The sequence below is a fragment of the Garra rufa genome, chromosome 22, assembly GCF_049309525.1.
Source record: "Garra rufa chromosome 22, GarRuf1.0, whole genome shotgun sequence".
Lineage (NCBI taxonomy): Eukaryota > Metazoa > Chordata > Actinopteri > Cypriniformes > Cyprinidae > Garra > Garra rufa.
The window spans coordinates 16,580,277-16,598,603 of NC_133382.1; the positions used below are offsets into that span (position 1 = coordinate 16,580,277).

Here is an 18,327-nt window from a genome sequence, read left to right on the forward strand (position 1 = left end):
TTTTTTTATTTGACTTTTTGAAAGCTTATACAAAAACCACTGGGTATCTTCCTCTATACTGTCAGTCATCTGTCACAGTGTATTAAGGATTTGAGGTTAAATGTTGTTTTTGTGGCTTCTGTGTCTGCATCCCCACTAACCAATAATGGCAAGCTCTACTGCGCTATTTCTCCAGGCTAAACCAGAAAGAGAACGGAAATGATTACACGTCAGAGGAGTAAGTGCTTCCATAGCTCCCCACAAACTGCAGCAAATAAAGACAGCCAGGGACTTAAACACTACTGTTAAACTCATAGTAGCTAAGGGGCACCAAGATGATGTTTCATAAACCCTCTACTCTCTAGTTCATTAACTTGGGACTATAAACTTTTCAGAGAAGACTACAGAACAGTAAATACAAATGTATATAGACCCAAAAAAGCCAATAAGTATTTTGGAAGCTGAAGTTAGAAAGTTCTACACTGACGTTAACCTGTTTAATGATTCAAATAAATGATAAGGGAAAAGGTCTTAGATCACTGGGAAATTCCAGAATGGTTTGGTGTTGTTTTACCTAGTGCACCATCATAGTCATGCCGTTCACTAGAAAAAAAACAGCAAACAATGGAGTCACAAGCAAACTATACAAGATTCAAGTTTTCAGAATCATCCCTCTGGCAATTTAATGATACTCAGAGATAAAGGTTATGCTGGTGTAAACTGAGTAGAGGAAGTTTTTTATCATGATTTAATGTGGGACATTGACCCTGTGAACTAGGATGTGAAGGTGAGGGGAATCCCAGAAGTTAATCACAGCTGATGACAGGCTCCTTTTAAACACTACTGTATATTATTAAGATGCGTGGACAGTGCTTTCGCAGCCTTTTGCAAAATCACATAGACTGTCCGTAGTGAACTGTGTGCTATGCACATGATTGAATATTCACTAAAGAATACATAAGATCTTCTGTGACCCTGCTGTTAAACTTTTTCCCCCTGTGCTGTGCTAATGAAGTTATGATGTATGTGTGATAATAGCATTTAAGTTTACACTTTAATATTGGTCTTTGTGATTTTGTAAAAATTCAAGATAGGATTGAAAAAATTGACAAGATCATAATTTCCTTTAATGTAATATTCATAATATTAGTTAAGTATTAAATTGTATTGTTAAATAATCATCAGATATCTCAGTAAACAGAATAGCATACACTACCTGTGAAAAGTTTTTGAACAGTAAGATTTTTAAGGTTTTTTAAAGAAGTCTCTTCTGCTCACCAAGCCTGCATTTATTTGATCCGAAGTACAGTTTTCTATTTAAATATATATTAAAATGTAATTTATTCCTGTGATCAAAGTTAGATTTTCAGCATCATTGCTCCAGTCTTCAGTGTCACAAGATCCTTTAATATTTAAAACAGTTGAGTACATTTTTTCAGAATTATTTGATAAATAGAAAGATCCAAAGATCAGCATTTATCTGAAATAAAACGCTTTTGTAACATTATACACTATACCATTCAAAAACTTGAAGTCAGTATAATTTCTTTTAAATTGATCAGAAGTGATGATGAAGACATTTATAATGTTACAACAGATTTCTATTTCAGATAAATGCTGTTCTTCCGAACTTCCTATTCATCAAAGAAACCTGAAAAATTCTACTCAGCTGTTTTTAACATAATAACAATAAATGCTTTTGAGCAGCAAATCAGAATATTAAAATGATTTCAGAAGGATCGTGTGACTGGAGTAATGATGCTAAAAATTTAGCTTTGAAATCACAGGAATAAATATCATTTTAAAATATATTCAAATAGAAAACAGTTCTTTTAAATAGTAAAAATATTTCAAAATTGTACAGTTTTTGCCCCAGTTTAGATCAAATAAATGCAAGCTTGGTGACCAGAAGAGACTTCTTTAAAAATCATTAAAAATCTTACTGTTCAAAAACGTTTGACTGGTAGTGTACAGTAAATCTATATTTTTTGGCATACATAAAGTATGCTAATAGACACCTTGATTTTATATAGAACTAACAAAAATAGTATAGATTATAGATCATGGTTTCATCCTTTTGATATTCAAAGCTTGCACCTGCCAGGGAATTCTTTTGAGCAATTTCTGCTTTGTGCTCTTGCTCCTTTCATCTTCATCATCATCAGATCAATCATGACAGCATGAGCCTGAGAGTAAGATCCCAGCTTTTAGTTTCCTCAGACATTTTGGTTCCTTTGGGTGGACTGTGTAATCCTGGATACACCATGTGGTGTCTGGTTATGATTATCCCTTCAATGATTATGAATTTAGAAAAAATAAATCACAGAAATACATAGGCCTATCCGTTCTGATGTGGGGCTTTGTAAAAATTCGGAATTTGATTTTTCAGCTGGCTAGAAATTAGTGTAATACATATATGTGACCCTGGACCACAAAAAAAGTCATAGGTAGTATGGGAATATTTGTAGCAATAGCCAAAAATACATTGTATGGATCAAAATTATCGTTGTTTCTTTTATGCCAAAAAATCATAAAGATTGTTTCATGAAGATATTTTGTAAATTTCCTACCGTAAATATATCATAACTTAATTTTTGATTAGTAAGAATTTAATTTAGACAATTTTAAAGGCGTTTTTCTCAATATTTGGATTTTTTTTTTTTTTTTTTGCACCCTAAGATTCCAGATTTTCAAATACCTGTAGGTGTATCTCAGCCAAATATTGTCCTATCCTAACAAAACATACATCAATGGAAAGCATATTTAGCTTATTCAGCTTATTTCAGCCTTTGTATATATCTCAATTTTTTTTGACAATTATGACTGGTTTTGTGGTCCAGGATCACATATATACAGTGGTGTGAAAAAGTGTTGGCTCCCTATTCTGATTTCTTATTTTTTTGCATGTTTGTCACACTGTAATGTTTCAGATCATCAAACAAATTTAAATATTAATCAAAGATAACACAAGTAAACACAACATTTTTTTGCAGTTTTTTTTTTAATTAAGTTTTTTATTATGAAGGGAAAACAAAATCCAAACCCACATGGCCCTGTGTGAAAAAGTGTTTGCCCCTAAACTTAATAACTGGTTGGGCCACCCTTAGCAGCAACAACTGCAATCAAGCGTTTGGGATAACTTGCTATGAGTCTGTTACAGCGCTGTGCAGGAATTTTGGCTCACTCATCTTGGCAGAATTGTTGTAATTCAGCCACATTCGAGGGTTTTCGAGCATGAACCGCCTTTTCAAGGTCATGCCAGCATCTCAATAGGATTCAGGTCAGGACTTTGACTAGGCCACTCCGAAGTCTTCATTTTGCTTTTCTTCAGCCATTCAGAGGTGGATTTGCTGGTGTGTTTTGGATCATTGTCCTGCGGCAGAAACCAAGTTCATTTCAGCTTGAGGTCACTAACAGATGGCCGGACATTGTCCTTCAGGATTTTTTGGTAGACAACAGAATTCATGGTTCTATTTATCACAGCAAGTCTTCCAGGTCCAGAAGCAGCAAAACAGCCCCAGACCATCACACTATCACCACCATATTTTACTGCTGGTATGATCTTCTTTTTCTGAAATGCTGTGTTACTTTAAACCTGATGTAATGGGACACACACCTTCCAAAAAGTTCAACTTTTGTCTCGTCAGTCCACAGAGTATTTTCCCAAAAGTCTTGGGGATCATCAAGATGTTTTCTGGCAAAACTGAGAAGAGCCTTTATGTTCTTTTTGCTCAGTAGCGGTTTTCGTCTTGGAACTCTGCCATGCAGGCCATTTTTGCCCAGTCTCTTTCTTATGGTGGAGTCATGAACACTGACCTTAACTGAGGCAAGAGAGGCCTGCAGTTCGTTAGATGTTGTTGTGGGGTCTTTTGTGACCTCTTGGATGAGTCGTTGCTGCGCTCTTGGGGTAATTTTGGTTGGCCGGCCACTCCACACTTTTTCACACAGGGCCATGTGGGTTTGGATTTTGTTTTCCCTTCATAAAAAAAACTTCATTTAAAAACTGCATGTTGTGTTTACTTGTGTTATCTTTGATTAATATTTAAATTTGTTTGATGATCTGAAACATTAAAGTGTGACAAACATGCAAAAAAAAACTTTTCACACCACTATATATATACAGTATATATATATATATATATATATATATATATATATATATATATATATATACACTCTAATGTGTAAACTCTAATGTGTATGTTTTATATAACTCCTGCAGAATTTCATTGCAGGAAAAATTTGATCGTCATTAATCTGCTGTCTGCAAACAGGCAATGAAAGACTACAGAATTTGGCCTAATCTTTTTCATGTTATTCCAAATCCATAAGACCTTCGTTTCATCTTGGGAACACATATTAAGTTATTTGTGATGAAATCCAACAGCCTTCTGACCCTGAATAGACAGCAATAAAGCAATAAATGCAATCTCCATGTTCAAAGCCAAGAAAGGTAATATTTACAACACATTCACCACATGCGCCACACGCATATAACTTTGTGAATACCTGTCGAAGACTGACATGGAAGAAAAGAAATAGTTGAATAAAGTGGGGTTTTTTTTGGTTTCTTTGCACACAAAAAGTATTCTTGTAGCTTCATAACATTAAGGTTGAATCCCTGATGTCACATGGACTTTTTTTAACAATGTCCTTGCTACCTTTCTGGGCCTTGAGAAAGGTTGCGTTACTGTCTATGCAGGGTCAGAAAGCTCTTGGATTTCATCAAAAACATATTAATTTGTGTTCTGAAGATGAATGAAGGTCTTATGTGTTGGAACGACATGAGGGTGAGTAATTAATGACAGAATTTTCATTTTAGGGTGAACTATCCCTTGAAATAATATTGAGTTTACTGAACTGTTGTATAAAAGAAATATCACACTTACAATTTCTAAATATAACTTTTGTGGCCTCATGCCTACAGCTGAATCACTGATATTTAGAAGAAGAGCATGTTTGCTTGTGATATTGCTTTAATATCAAAGTCTCTCAATTATGAAATATCTTAAATTGGATTGTAATTAGTTTAGAGCAGACCACACTATGAACCCTGTTTTCACACACTCTAGTACTTCCTCTCTACAGCTTCTTAACACTGCATGTGGCTCACCTACTGTACAGGCCTTGACCACTTCAAAGGTTCCTGTTCCCCTGCAGAGGCCCAGCGCAGGAAGCACAGCTGGCAGCTGTTCACATGAGCACTGGAAGTTTTGCTTCTGCTCACTGCTCTCTTGTGTTCCCCTTTGGCCTTCTAGTTTATGGGGGCCAGAAGGGAGTACTAGTTTACAGTAGTCCTCCACCTGATGACATGTCCATACTCCCTCAGAGAACCTGACTGTGAGACCTGCTTGTTTCCAACAGTGTAGCAGTGTGGCTTTGTAGTATAGTACAATATAAAAAGATGATGTGAATTGGTTCCTGTTGGTAATATGTGACTCACTCAATTATTCTATTGCTCATTTGCAACTGAAAGCAAAAGTAGGAGGATCTCCTGTAAATCACTGAGTGTTAACAGACAGGAACAGCCAGAAACAAGAGCTCTTTCTCTTTCTTCCAGGTTGAGAGAGACAGGGCTGCTGCTGATGTTTTTATCTAAACAGCAGTGCAGACAGTAAATCCACTGCTTGTCTCTAACTATACATTGACATATAGTTCAGGGGAGACGTTTCAGATCCCTGGTGACTTACAGTATTTATTGCTGCAGTCGTTCGTCATCATTTTAGACAGTCTAGAGCATGAGGATAGGATTATGTGTATGTGTACACAAAATACAGTCGAACCTGAATTGAAGCAATGCTTTATATTTTAGCTAACAAATCATTATCTGCTTATATCTCTATTATGCTATTACTATCTGACTCTAAAACATAATAAATAAGTATAATAGAATACATTTGTAAGAATTACAGTAACAGCAATTCAGTGCATGTACACTAAAAGTTTTTGAACAGTAAGATTTTTTTTTAAAGAAGGTCTCTTCTGCTCACCAGGCCTGCATTTATTGGATCCAAAGTACAGCAAAAACAGTAACATTTTGAAATATTTAAAATAACTCATAACCTATTTGAATATATTTTAAATGTAATTTATTCCTGTGATCAAAGCTAAATTTTCCGATTAAAGATAAACACTGTTCTTCTGAACTTTCTATTAATCAAAGAAACATAAAAAAAAAAAAAAAAAAATCTACTCGGCTGTTTTCAACATATTAATAATAACAATAATAAGCATATCAGAATATTAGAATGATTTCTAAAGTATGGTGTGACCGAAGTAATGATGCTAAAAATTAATCTTTGAAATCTTTTAAATAATTCACATTTTAAAATATATTGAAATAAAAAAAACATTTATTATATATGGTAGAAATATTTAAGAATTTTACTGTTTTTGCTGTACTTTGGATCGAATAAATGCAGGCTTGGTGAGCAGAAGAGACTTGTACTGTTCAAAAACTTTTGACCGGTAGTTTGAACAGTCTTTTTTTCTAGACTTGACAGCCGGAAGGCTTAATTTGATTATTGTAGAGTCCACTTGTGCCTCAGAAGTTTGCAATTAAGCTTTCTCATTGAAAAGGTGCTGTTTTTTTCCCTTCCTTTCAGTTTCTAACTTGCTGTGTTGACTCTCTAATACGTGCAGGAAATCCAAAAGCCTCCTCCTTTTTGTGTAGCTAAGAGCACATGGCTATTCATTGAACACTGAACTTTTTGAATGCAAAGATCAAGTGCAACTGTGAGAAAGAAACCCCCACAGTCTAACAGTCTATTTTTTTGATCTACCCTTCAGAAGCTACAGAAGATACTTACATGTTTCCCAGAAGACAAATTAAGTTAAATTTACCCTGATCTTCAAATTTAAAAAGTTGTTTGCGCATCAGTCGCTATCAATATGCAGAGTATTTAAATCACTTTGGATGTAGCTCGTGTTGGATGTAGGGTTGCCAAATCTGCATTTTTTCCACGGAATTGGGCTGATTTTAAACTGTTGTGCCGGGTTGATTTTCTCCCGTAGGTTAAAAGTTTGAAATATTTCATAAATTCTATTTGACTGAAATGCTTGTATTGAAACATTTTGCATTCTACCTCTGATAAAACTGTGGTGAAAGATGGCCACTGTGGTAGGAAGCTTTTTAGCTGTGTTTATGATCAATCTGCATAACGGTGACCGTAAAATATGTACTTTTGCTATGGAAATGACATATTTTGATACCAAAACTAGGACACCAACCCCTCCCCTCCACCCAGTTCTAGGTCCTACGTCCTCTTTTTTGAAAACTAAAATATGGTCACCCTCTGCACACTGCTTGGTTTGATTGAGATGCATGCTCTGCTGCATGTTCTTCAGAAGCACATATTTCACATATCAGCAAGACTCACACATGCTTCTCATTACAGATAAGCTTACAGATATCCTCCAAAGAGCTCCACGTCACAATGGCTGTCTGTGGCACTGTTTAAACACTTGAGACTTTTGTCCTGGGAAGGAGGATTATCTGTCATGGAATGATAGATGTTTAAAAGCCCTCATGGGGGCATTCACAGGATGAGGAGACATGACATGGCCCAAGAGGTGAGCAAATAGATAGTCATGTTGAAAGATGTGCAAATGATTTATGACCTCTGTCTGACAAGATTTCAAAGTACCACTCACGTATTTTGTTTCATGTGCAGAACAATCAGGATTAAATGAGTTATTGATGTTTCACAGTGCTTTCCTTTCCTTTCACCATTATTACAGCCCTCATCAGAACTCATAGGCTTCCTAAATACGCTAATCTATTGTAAACGGCAGTTAATATCTATTAGTGTGCCATCCAGTCACAATATAACACGTTTGCGTATTTGGCAGGCTGAGACTAGACAATGTGGGTGGTATGTGTGATCTACCAGTGAGTGCTCAAGCAAACAACACATCACTAGGATTAAAGCAGAGGAAAACCATTAATCCTGTTTGCGTATTTTGTTCCTTTTGAAGAGATGACAGGTAGTTCCGTCTTTGGCAAACCTTTATTTAGCTAAACTGGCACTTTTTCAGAATTCATTTCTTCGCCTAGCATACAAAATGCTTCAATATATGCTTTTTTTATATGTATATTCTGCTATTCACTATAACTGTTTGGAAAGCAGAACCTTTAACAAATGGAGGAGCACACATATAGGGCATACAAATGCAATTTATTTCGATACAGGCCTACATATTCCCTTAAACGTATGTCGTTTGCTTTACATTACATTTGCTTTTGGTGCGCTGTTGCCATCTAGTGGACAGCAACCTTAACAATTTTGTTATAATAAACTTATAAAAAACATTTTAAATGTCTGTACTGACACTTTAATTTAATCTAACGTTGCTTAATAAAAGTATTAATTTCATTTTTTTAAATCTACTGACTAGTGACATGACATAAAAACAGCTGCATAAAATATTACTACTGCTACTACCACTATTATTCATAAGTTATACATTCTTAAAATATTAGATATTTTCCATAATTTTCAAGACGACCACACTTTGTATTTGAGAAAGTCTTTTAAGGACACACGGTTATCCAGGGAATGTTTTCAGATTACAACAACAATCTGCAGAGCTGTTTTTTGAATTTGACTTTTCTGTTTGTCTGTCAAACTCATCATTTTCCAGTAATGATTTTTTCATAAACAACCTTGTTGTTCTGCTACTCTTCTTGGAGATGTATTACAGGTGAATAGGATATTTTCTCTCTATTTTAATCAAAAAGAAACATTGGCAAATTAAAATATTAATAAATCCTTTTTTTAACGTTCCTAATAAAACACAAAATGGTACATAAAAAATGATACAAACTTTTATTTTTGTTTTAAAGTGACCAGACTAATTTGCGAATGTGTGTTAATGTGACAAAAAAATGTAATAGGTAACACTTTCTAATAACTTTGATTAATAAATCATTAACAGACATTATATAATCACTGGTTTATATATGTTCTCAATTTGAAATTTGAGATAATGTGCTTGTTAATGTTCACTAATAAACTTATGGAACATTACCAAAAGGTTAACAGGTCATTATTTCATATAACTAATCTCATTAAGCTTTCATATAACCATGCACGTCTTGTAAATCTACAAATGATTTTAACAGATTAGTTATATAATGATTAAAAACCACCCTTTACACACACATTGACACATCAGCTAAAAGCCCAATGTCCATAATAATAAATAAACATTTAGAAACATTTACAAATAATGAATAGTTTTGACTTTAGATTGAGTACACCAAAAAAATGAACTATTGACTGTGTAAATAAGGTGAAATCAGGTCATTTGGGACATTTTTGCCATTGAGATGACTCCTCATAAAAGTGCAAATGTTTAAACATTTTTTATAAACATTAAAATTGATGAATAGTTTTCATTTTAGATTGGGTACTGTACACACATTAACAAATAATAAACAAACGATTGGTTAAAATGCATAAATAGTAGTCTACACAACAACAACAACAACAACAACAAAAACGAAGACCAAACATATGATCATTACAGACATTGATTATGACTTAATATGTTAACATGAATAGTTTGTGGATGCTTAAAATTACTAACTAAGCATTATTTTTTCACACCATTTGTAAAAGTAAAAAAAGAGCATTAGGTAATAAATGAACTGAAGTTTAATGACATTTGTTAGCACTGAAAAGTACAGTTGAGGTCAAAAGTTTACATACACCTTGCAGAATCTGTTAATTATTTTACCAAAATGAGAGGGATCATACAAAATGCATCTTGTGTTTTTATTTAAAACTGACCTAAATAAGATATTTCACATAAAAAAACATGTATATAGTCTATAAGAGAAAATAATAGTTGAATTTATAAAAATGACCCCGTTCAAAAGTTTACATACACTTGATACTGTGTTGTTACCTGAATGATCCACTGTGTGTTTGTTTGTTTAGTGATAGTGGTTCATGAATCCCTTGTTTGTCCTGAACAGTTAAACTGTCTGCTGTTCTTTAGAAAAATCATTCAGGTCACAAATTCTTTGTTTTATCAGCATTTTTGTGTATTTGAACCCTTTCCAACAATGACTGTATGATTTTGAGATCCATCTTTTCACACTGAGGACAACTGAGGGACTCATATGCAACTATTACAGAAGGTTCGAACACTCACTGATGCTCCAGAAGGAAAAAAAAACATGCATTAAGAGCCAGGGGTGTAAACTTTTGAACAGAATGAAGATGTATACATTTTTCTTGTTTTGCCTAAATATCATAGTTGTTTTTCATTTAGTACTACCTTCAGAAGCTACAGAGATACTTACATGTTTCCCAGAAGACAAAATAAATTAAATTTACCCTGATTTTCAAATTCAAAAAGTTTTCACCCCCGGCTTCTAATGCTTTGTGTTTCCTTCTGAAGCATCAGAAGCATTTGAACCTTTAATAGTTGCATATTAAAGTCTCAGTTGTCTTCAGTGTGAAAAGATGGATCTCAAAATCATGCAGTAATTGTTGGAAAGGGTTCAAATACACAAAATGCTGAAAAAACACAGAATTTATGTTAAACTGGGACAGAGGGCAGTTTAACAGTTTAACTGTTCAGGACAAACAACAACCACTAAGCAAAAAAACACAGCTGTGGATCATTCAAGTAACAACACAGTATTACGAATCAAGCATATTTAAACTTTTGATGTTCTCTTGTGGACCATATGTAAACATCCTTCTTATTCAGGTCAGTACTAAATAACAAATACCATGCATTTTGTATGATTCCTCTTATGTTGTTAAAATAATTAACATTTAGCAAATTCTGCAAGGTGTATGTAAACTTTTGACCTCAGCTGTATACAAATAAGCTTTTAATCATTATAATTTCTGGTCAAATCATTTGTAGATATTAAAAAGTGCATGATCATATGAAGTGAAAGTTTAATAACATTTGTAAGCATTAACTAATGACCCATTATGCATTATATAATGCTTGTTAATGATTTATTAACAAAGTGTTTAATCATTGCAAACTCTCTGTCAAAATCATTTGTAGATTTTTAAGACATGCACAATCAATTGAAAGTTTAATGGCCTTTTTTAATTTTCATGAAATAATGATTTGTTAATCATTAGGTAATGTTTCATAAGTTTATTAATAAATATTATCAAGCACATTATCTCATACGTCAAGCTGTGATAATATATTTTAACCAATTATCTGTTAAGCACTATACAATGTGTATTAAAGATTTATTACTAAAACGACTTAGAAAGTCTTACCAAAACACTTTATATTAGCATATATAACTTTGTGTGAGGTTGTGAGGATAGAGCTGTTTCCAGATTGAAATAGACACAAATTTGAACAATCTGATTGGAAACAATGATAAACACAAAATAAATTATAAAACAACAAACCATACACATAATCATTAAAAGAAAATACACACACAGCCAAGAATAGACCTGAGCACAGCCATGTACTACAGACTACAGTATACGTGTCATACTGCACATTTTACAACATGCACAAGGTTATGGACTCTGTTAAAGATGTAGTCCTTCGATTTAGCTGAGTCATGGATAGTTGGATAGTCATGCTGCCAGGGTTTGTTGCCAGAAGGAGGGCAGGGCAGGAGTGAGACGGGTGATTACGCTGCTCTGCAGCTTCCACCCTCTTCCAGCCCCCAGCCTGAGCCGCTGATATGAACAGCCATGAAGGTTTATCAGACCCAATGCCTTGACCCCTCCCTATTGCAGAAGTGCATGCTCATAGCCAATAAATTGAGAGTCAATGTCATTTAATATGATATTAAATAAATGATATTAAAACTTAATAAATTATATTAAAACTTCAGTTTTACTTTGTTGTTGTTTTCTTATCGCATTTGAGCTGCATTTGGCATTGTGTGGTTTATATATAGGCTTTATATATTTATCATTAATAAGTCCCATTTGCTCTTCTATTTTTGTTTTTTTTATTAAAACAGTAAACAGTTTTTAAAAGAATAAACATGTCGCAACATGTTGCGACATGTTTATTCTTTTAAAAACTGTTTACTGTTTTAATGTGAGAAAATCCAATCAGCCAATGTGTTATTATAAATAAATAAATAAATTTGCTAATTCACTTGTTATAGCACAAAATGTCAAATATTGGGGTAAGAAGCCCCATTGAATAAACTTTAACAGCATTTTTGAATGACTTTTGATATGATTCTTATTGATTCTTATATGATTTCATTTGTACCATTGAGTTAATTATTAAATAGCCTAACTTCTGCCGATAACAGACAATTATAATTATTCTATGACTTATATACACTCTTAAAAATAAAGGGTTTGGAACCATTTTTGGTTCCACAAAGAACCATTTAGTCAAAGGTTCTTTAAAGAACCATTTCTTGCTTACCTTTTCATAATATGAAGAACCTTATTTGCCACAAAAAAGCTTTTGTGAAACAGAAAGGTTCTTCAGATGTTAAAGGTTCTTTATGGAACCATTTAGACAAAAAGGTTCTTCTATGGCATCTTGAAGCACCTTTATTTTTAAGAGTGTACAGGCATATTAATATCTACATAGAACATCAATATATAACAACACTCAATTAATCTAGAGATTTTAATGTCAGAATGTACATTCATTTATGGAAATGTTAAATAGTAAGCACATTAATAACACTTCACAATAAGGTTCATTAACATTAGTTAACTACATTAGTTAACATGAACATAAGGATGAACAATACTTCTACAGCATTTGTTAATATTAATGTTAATTTCAGCATTTACTAATGCATTATTAAAATCACAAGTAGTGTTTGTTAACATTAGTGGATGCACATGAACAAACAATGAATAACTGTATTTTTTATTAACTAATATTTTCAAAATAAAACTACTTAAAAATGAAAACTATAGCTTTTACTCCACAAATCTAAAAACGCTGATGTAACAATGCATTATTTACAAAATTAGATTAACTAACCTCAAAACTGCTTCGACTGACTAAATCTCAGACATGTTGAAATTCAGTTGAAATGGTAACATTCAAAATACAGTAGCTCTTCATCAAAAGTGCTGCGATGAGATTTTATGACTGTTTAATTGCGCTATATCTAGCCTGCTTATTACGAAATACATCTCTGAACTCACTAAAGTCGGAATCCCGGCAGAGATAACAGAGGCTCTTCCAATATGACGCAGAGTAAGTTGTACACTGCGCAGTTTCAACTCTCACGTGATTAAGTCTGGTTTGCCGGTGAGTTGAAGAGAGCGACCGTCGGGAACTACATTTCTGCGTACTGGTCTCTTCTATTTTCGCTTTTTTCATTATTGAGGCAGAGTTTGTGGTAATTATGTGATCGAAATTGCAACCCGACGAATTATTCGCGTTATTTATTAGCTAACTTAACTAACGTTAGCTTCTTATATTTATTCACCTTGTTTATAGTTTAGATAGTAGGTTATAAATTATAAAAACGCCGTCTTATAATGCTCTCAAACACCGAAAAAGAGTTGATTATACAAATATGGGACAAAATGCTTCCAGTGGCAGAAGAAATTGGATCTGAGGCTCTTTTAAGGTACGCTGTCCATATAGCCTAACAGACCATTTATATTTCTATAATCAAAACAGGCCTAGCTTGTTTTTACAGACTGGGCTGTTGGTTTTCTTTAAATTATACAAAACTTTGGTGAATCCTTAATAGTTCGCCGTTCAATTTTCTGAGTATCAAAAGTCTTTACAATGATTGATGGTCTTGACGTATTTGGCAGTTTCCCCTCAAGTGATAACGCAAGCAGCAGAGTGGGAGGAAATATTGAAGGGGTCTACCGTCTGCGTCTTGCTGACCTTGTTTTTCTTTTTGTTTACTAGGATGTTCACAACGTTCCCCAAAACAAAGACATACTTCTCTCATCTAGATATAAGCCCCCGTTCAGAGCATTTATGCTGTCACGGGAAGAAAATCGTCCAGGCTTTAGCCGAGGGTGCGAGGAACATAAGCACACTTACTACAACGTTGGCACCACTAAGCAGGTTCCATGCCTATCAGCTGCGAATACATCCTACAAATTTCAAGGTGTTCATATAATGTCTGTCTGTGCATTTAGATGATCCAGTACAAATATGATGTGATGTTTTTTGCTTTAGCTCACTAACGTAAACATCTCACATTTTTCCAGCTTTTCAATCATTGCATCCTTGTGACGTTAGCCTGCCATATGGGTGACAACTTCACACCGGTTGCACACGCGGCGATAGACAAGTTTCTTTCGGCATTCTCAGCTGTTTTAGCCGAGAAGTTCCGATGAAGACCCCTCCGAAGAAGGATGGGATGGTTCTGATAACTTTATCTTTAATAAATAAATAATAGATGTTTTACTAAATATGTGTGTCTTTGTTGTTTGTCTGAATGTAAAGCCATCAAATAATCAATTAACAATATATATACACTACCAGTCAAAAGTTTTTGAACAGTAGCAGTTTTTTAAAGAAGTCTCTTATGCTCACCAAGCCTGCATTTACTTGATTCAAAGTACAGCAAAAACAGCCAAAATTTATTTTAAAATGTAATTTATTCCTGATTTTAAAGCTGACGTTACTCCATCATAGCATCATGACTCCAGTCACATGATCCTTCAGAATCCATTCTAATATTCTTATTTTAAGGTACTTTATTTTCTGACATAAACGATATTGTTGAGTTGTGAAACTGACTGAATTGATGCAAACGGAAAAATCAATCCATGACCACAGTGTTGCACGTGATGTTTAATGTGGGTGTGTGCTGCTATCCAGACCTAAGTGCTGAAATCTTGGCTTAAGTCCAAAGGAAATGACGCTCTCCGTTGTGCTGAAATTTAAACAGCAGACCTGTCATCACCTGTGGATCACATTAGTACCCTAATAGTATTACATCAAACGGGTAAGAAATAGGTAGGATTTTTCTAATAATAAACTGAATGTTTTAAATGCACAATAACCAGGTTTATATATTTATCATTAATAAATCCCATTTGTTCAGTCTTATACATTTGAATTTTGCTTGTTCCAGTCGTATATTTCGAGTAAATGCGCTGCTAAGCAATTTGAATTAACGCATTTTTATTTATTTAAATAGAATCAAATCAACGCAAATAGTTAATAAAAAACTATGCCATGATTTTTTGAATGCAGGAATTTTCATTAGACTGAACAATATGCACCATAGTATTAGTTTGTGTTAAAAATATGTAATCCAAACGGTCTTAAATTTAGACCTAAATACATTTGAGTGTATTTTGGGTGCTTACGATAAAGCATTATGGAACTTCAGTGAGAGAATTTTAGACATTTGCATCAGTTATATTTGTGACCCTGGATCACAAAATCAGTCATAAGGGTAAATTTTGTGAAATTGAAATTTATACATTATCTGAAAGCTAAATAAATAATTTTTTCATTATTGTATGGTTTGTTAGGATGGAACAATATTTGGCTGAGATACAACATTTGAAAAGCTGGAATCTGAGGGTGAACAAAATCTAAATACTTAGAAAATCGCCTTTAAAACTGTCCAAATGAAGTTCTTTGCGATGCATATTATTAGTTTTAATATTTTAAGGTAGGGAATTACAAACTAGCTTCATGGAACAAGATCTTTACTTACTATCCTAATGATTTTTGGCATAAAAGAAAAATCGATAATTTTGAACCATTTTGTTGGCTATTGCTACAAATATATCCGTTCTACTTAAGACTTGTTTTGTGGTCCATGGTCACATTTCTTATAAGATCTTGTAAGGCGTGAGAAGAGGGAGGGGCAGGAAGTGGAAATCATATCAGAGTGAACAAAGACTTCTAATACTTCCCTTCCTGACCTGATCTATGTGCATCATTCTTGCTAAGTTACAAACATTTTGAATATTATAACTTCTGAAAATGTATAATAGGTCTGTATAATATTAAATGTAGAGACGACTTAGTAGACAACGAAATCTTATCAATTATTTATTTTTCACTAATGCATTACACAATTTTAAATTACACAAAGACAATTTCATCGTTCAGTTGACGAATCAATGGTACTGCCTTGATAGGGCTGACACAACGACAGACAGGAACTTCTGCCATGCAGCTTGGACGTCTGGGGTGAACTCGGTCTTCAGACGTGTAGCGATCACCACAGTCAGGCAGTCACTTAAGAGCTGGAAGAGAAGTTGAGAAAAGTAAAGCAAAGCTTCAACATAATAAGCAACATGATAGCCACTGCAATGAGACGCCAACCTGGAAATTGCCCGGGTCGACTTGAAGTTTCACTGAGTGAAGCTCGCTAAGGGAAGCGTAGGTGTTCTTGATATCATCCATGTTTTTGAGAGCTTTCTCCAGTCCTTGAAGCACTACAATCCCGTGCGCTGCGACCTTTGGGTTAGCCATGATTGACTCGGCGCTAAATAGGTTTCCAAACCCACCAAAGTACCGCCGAGTCCAGGGATAGACGACCAAGCATCTTGAAACCAGACAAGAAAGACAGAAATATTAAAGGACGGCATTCTAACAGGTTAATGGCTTATTGCAATCACTTCATTTGAAGAAATACATTGGAATAAAATATATCGAACAAAACAGGCCAGAAATAAGATTACCTCGCTAAACTCTCCAGGCCTACCGACTCGTACAGTAGTCGAGTTTCGCGAATACACCCTGTATCGCAGCGCGCTCCTCAGCTGTCCACGCAACCATCGTGTCTTGTGGCTTTACAACTGGACATATGTTTATATAGACCTTCTAGGCTGCCGCCCATGTATTTCGGACAGATGTGTTCGACCGATAGTCCGGAGAAAAATGCGGTAGTTGACCGATAAACCACACAGTTCATTTGAGTTAAGTTTATGGCATAGGCGTACTACATTTATAGTGTTTCATTGAAAGAGTGTGGTTCTTTATTGAAGTTTCACGTTCATATATTTAAGCCATATAGACAGAGAGTTCGTTGCTAGGTTGCAAATTATATAAAGGAAGCAATAAATGTATCACATTTGCATAGGGATTACATATTTCATCACAGACATGTGATATTATGTGTAAAGTAGGCCTATTAATTCTATTTCTAAGTTTATAATTTTAAATGAACACAAAATAATCGAAATTTTGAAATCATAAATTACAAAAAGAGTTTCCATTCTGTGAAAATGGATATAAACATTTCTCACTAGTACTACCACAATGTTTATTTAGGTATTCCAGGTTTTTCACCATTTGTATGATATGCCTTTGAGCATTCCTTATGTATCACTGTACTCGAGGCTTATTTTCAGGATGTAATTCATTTGTGTGTTCTTTTAATAACTTTTTCATTAATTGTCCATATAATAAAAATAGGGAAGCAGGTCTTATCATTCCAGAAACATGTTGGCCCCCTAATAGCTAGGGGTCCCCTTGTACTCAGGTCCTATATATTTTTTTTACTATATTTTATGTATTTATTTATTAAATTAAATTTAATAAAAAAAATTTTTTTTTAGCAAATTACATTTATGTTTCATTACATTATATTTAGTGCTGGGTAACAATTAATCGTGATTAATCACATCCAAAATAAAAGTTTTTGTGTACATTATATCTGTGTGTACAGTCGTGGCCAAAAGTTTTGAGAATGACACAAATATTAGTTTTCACAAAGTTTGCTGCTAAACTGCTTTTAGATCTTTGTTTCAGTTGTTTCTGTGATGTACTGAAATATAATTACAAGCACTTCATACGTTTCAAAGGCTTTTATCGACAATTACATGACATTTATCTAAAGAGTCAGTATTTGCAGTGTTGGCCCTTCTTTTTCGGGACCTCTGCAATTCGACTGGGCATGCTCTCAATCAACTTCTGGGCCAAATCCTGACTGATAGCAACCCATTCTTTCATAATCACTTCTTGGAGATTGTCAGAATTAGTGGGTTTTTGTTTGTCCACCCGCCTCTTGAGGATTGACCACAAGTTCTCAATGGGATTAAGATCTGGGGAGTTTCCAGGCCATGGACCCAAAATTTCAACGTTTTGGTCCCTGAGCCACTTAGTTATCACTTTTGCCTTATGGCACGGTGCTCCATCGTGCTGGAAAATGCATTGTTCTTCACCAAACTGTTGTTGGATTGTTGGAAGAAGTTGCTGTTGGAGGGTGTTTTGGTACCATTCTTTATTCATGGCTGTGTTTTTGGGCAAAATTGTGAGTGAGCCCACTCCCTTGGATGAGAAGCAACCCCACACATGAATGGTCTCAGGATGCTTTACTGTTGGCATGACACAGGACTGATGGTAGCGCTCACCTTTTCTTCTCCGGACAAGCCTTTTTCCAGATGCCCCAAACAATCGGAAAGAGGCTTCATC

The 18,327-nt window shown here is 34.4% G+C and overlaps 2 protein-coding genes across 2 annotated transcripts; one reads left to right on the forward strand and one right to left on the reverse strand.

Moving 5' to 3' along the window:
- The first annotated feature begins 13,234 nt into the window (after window positions 1–13,234).
- On the forward strand, window positions 13,235–14,321 carry hbae4 (hemoglobin alpha embryonic-4). Its single transcript, XM_073827700.1, has 3 exons — window positions 13,235–13,549; window positions 13,843–14,047; window positions 14,151–14,321. Exons 1-3 carry the CDS (start codon window positions 13,458–13,460, stop codon window positions 14,277–14,279), a joined length of 426 nt encoding a protein of 141 aa, XP_073683801.1. The 5' UTR covers window positions 13,235–13,457; the 3' UTR covers window positions 14,280–14,321.
- Window positions 14,322–16,025: 1,704 nt separating this feature from the next.
- hbbe3 (hemoglobin beta embryonic-3) lies at window positions 16,026–16,689 on the reverse strand. Its single transcript, XM_073827733.1, is given in 4 exon segments — window positions 16,026–16,154; window positions 16,234–16,456; window positions 16,593–16,624; window positions 16,627–16,689. Coding segments are annotated over 4 exon segments (447 nt in total).
- Between the last annotated feature and the right edge of the window lie 1,638 nt (window positions 16,690–18,327).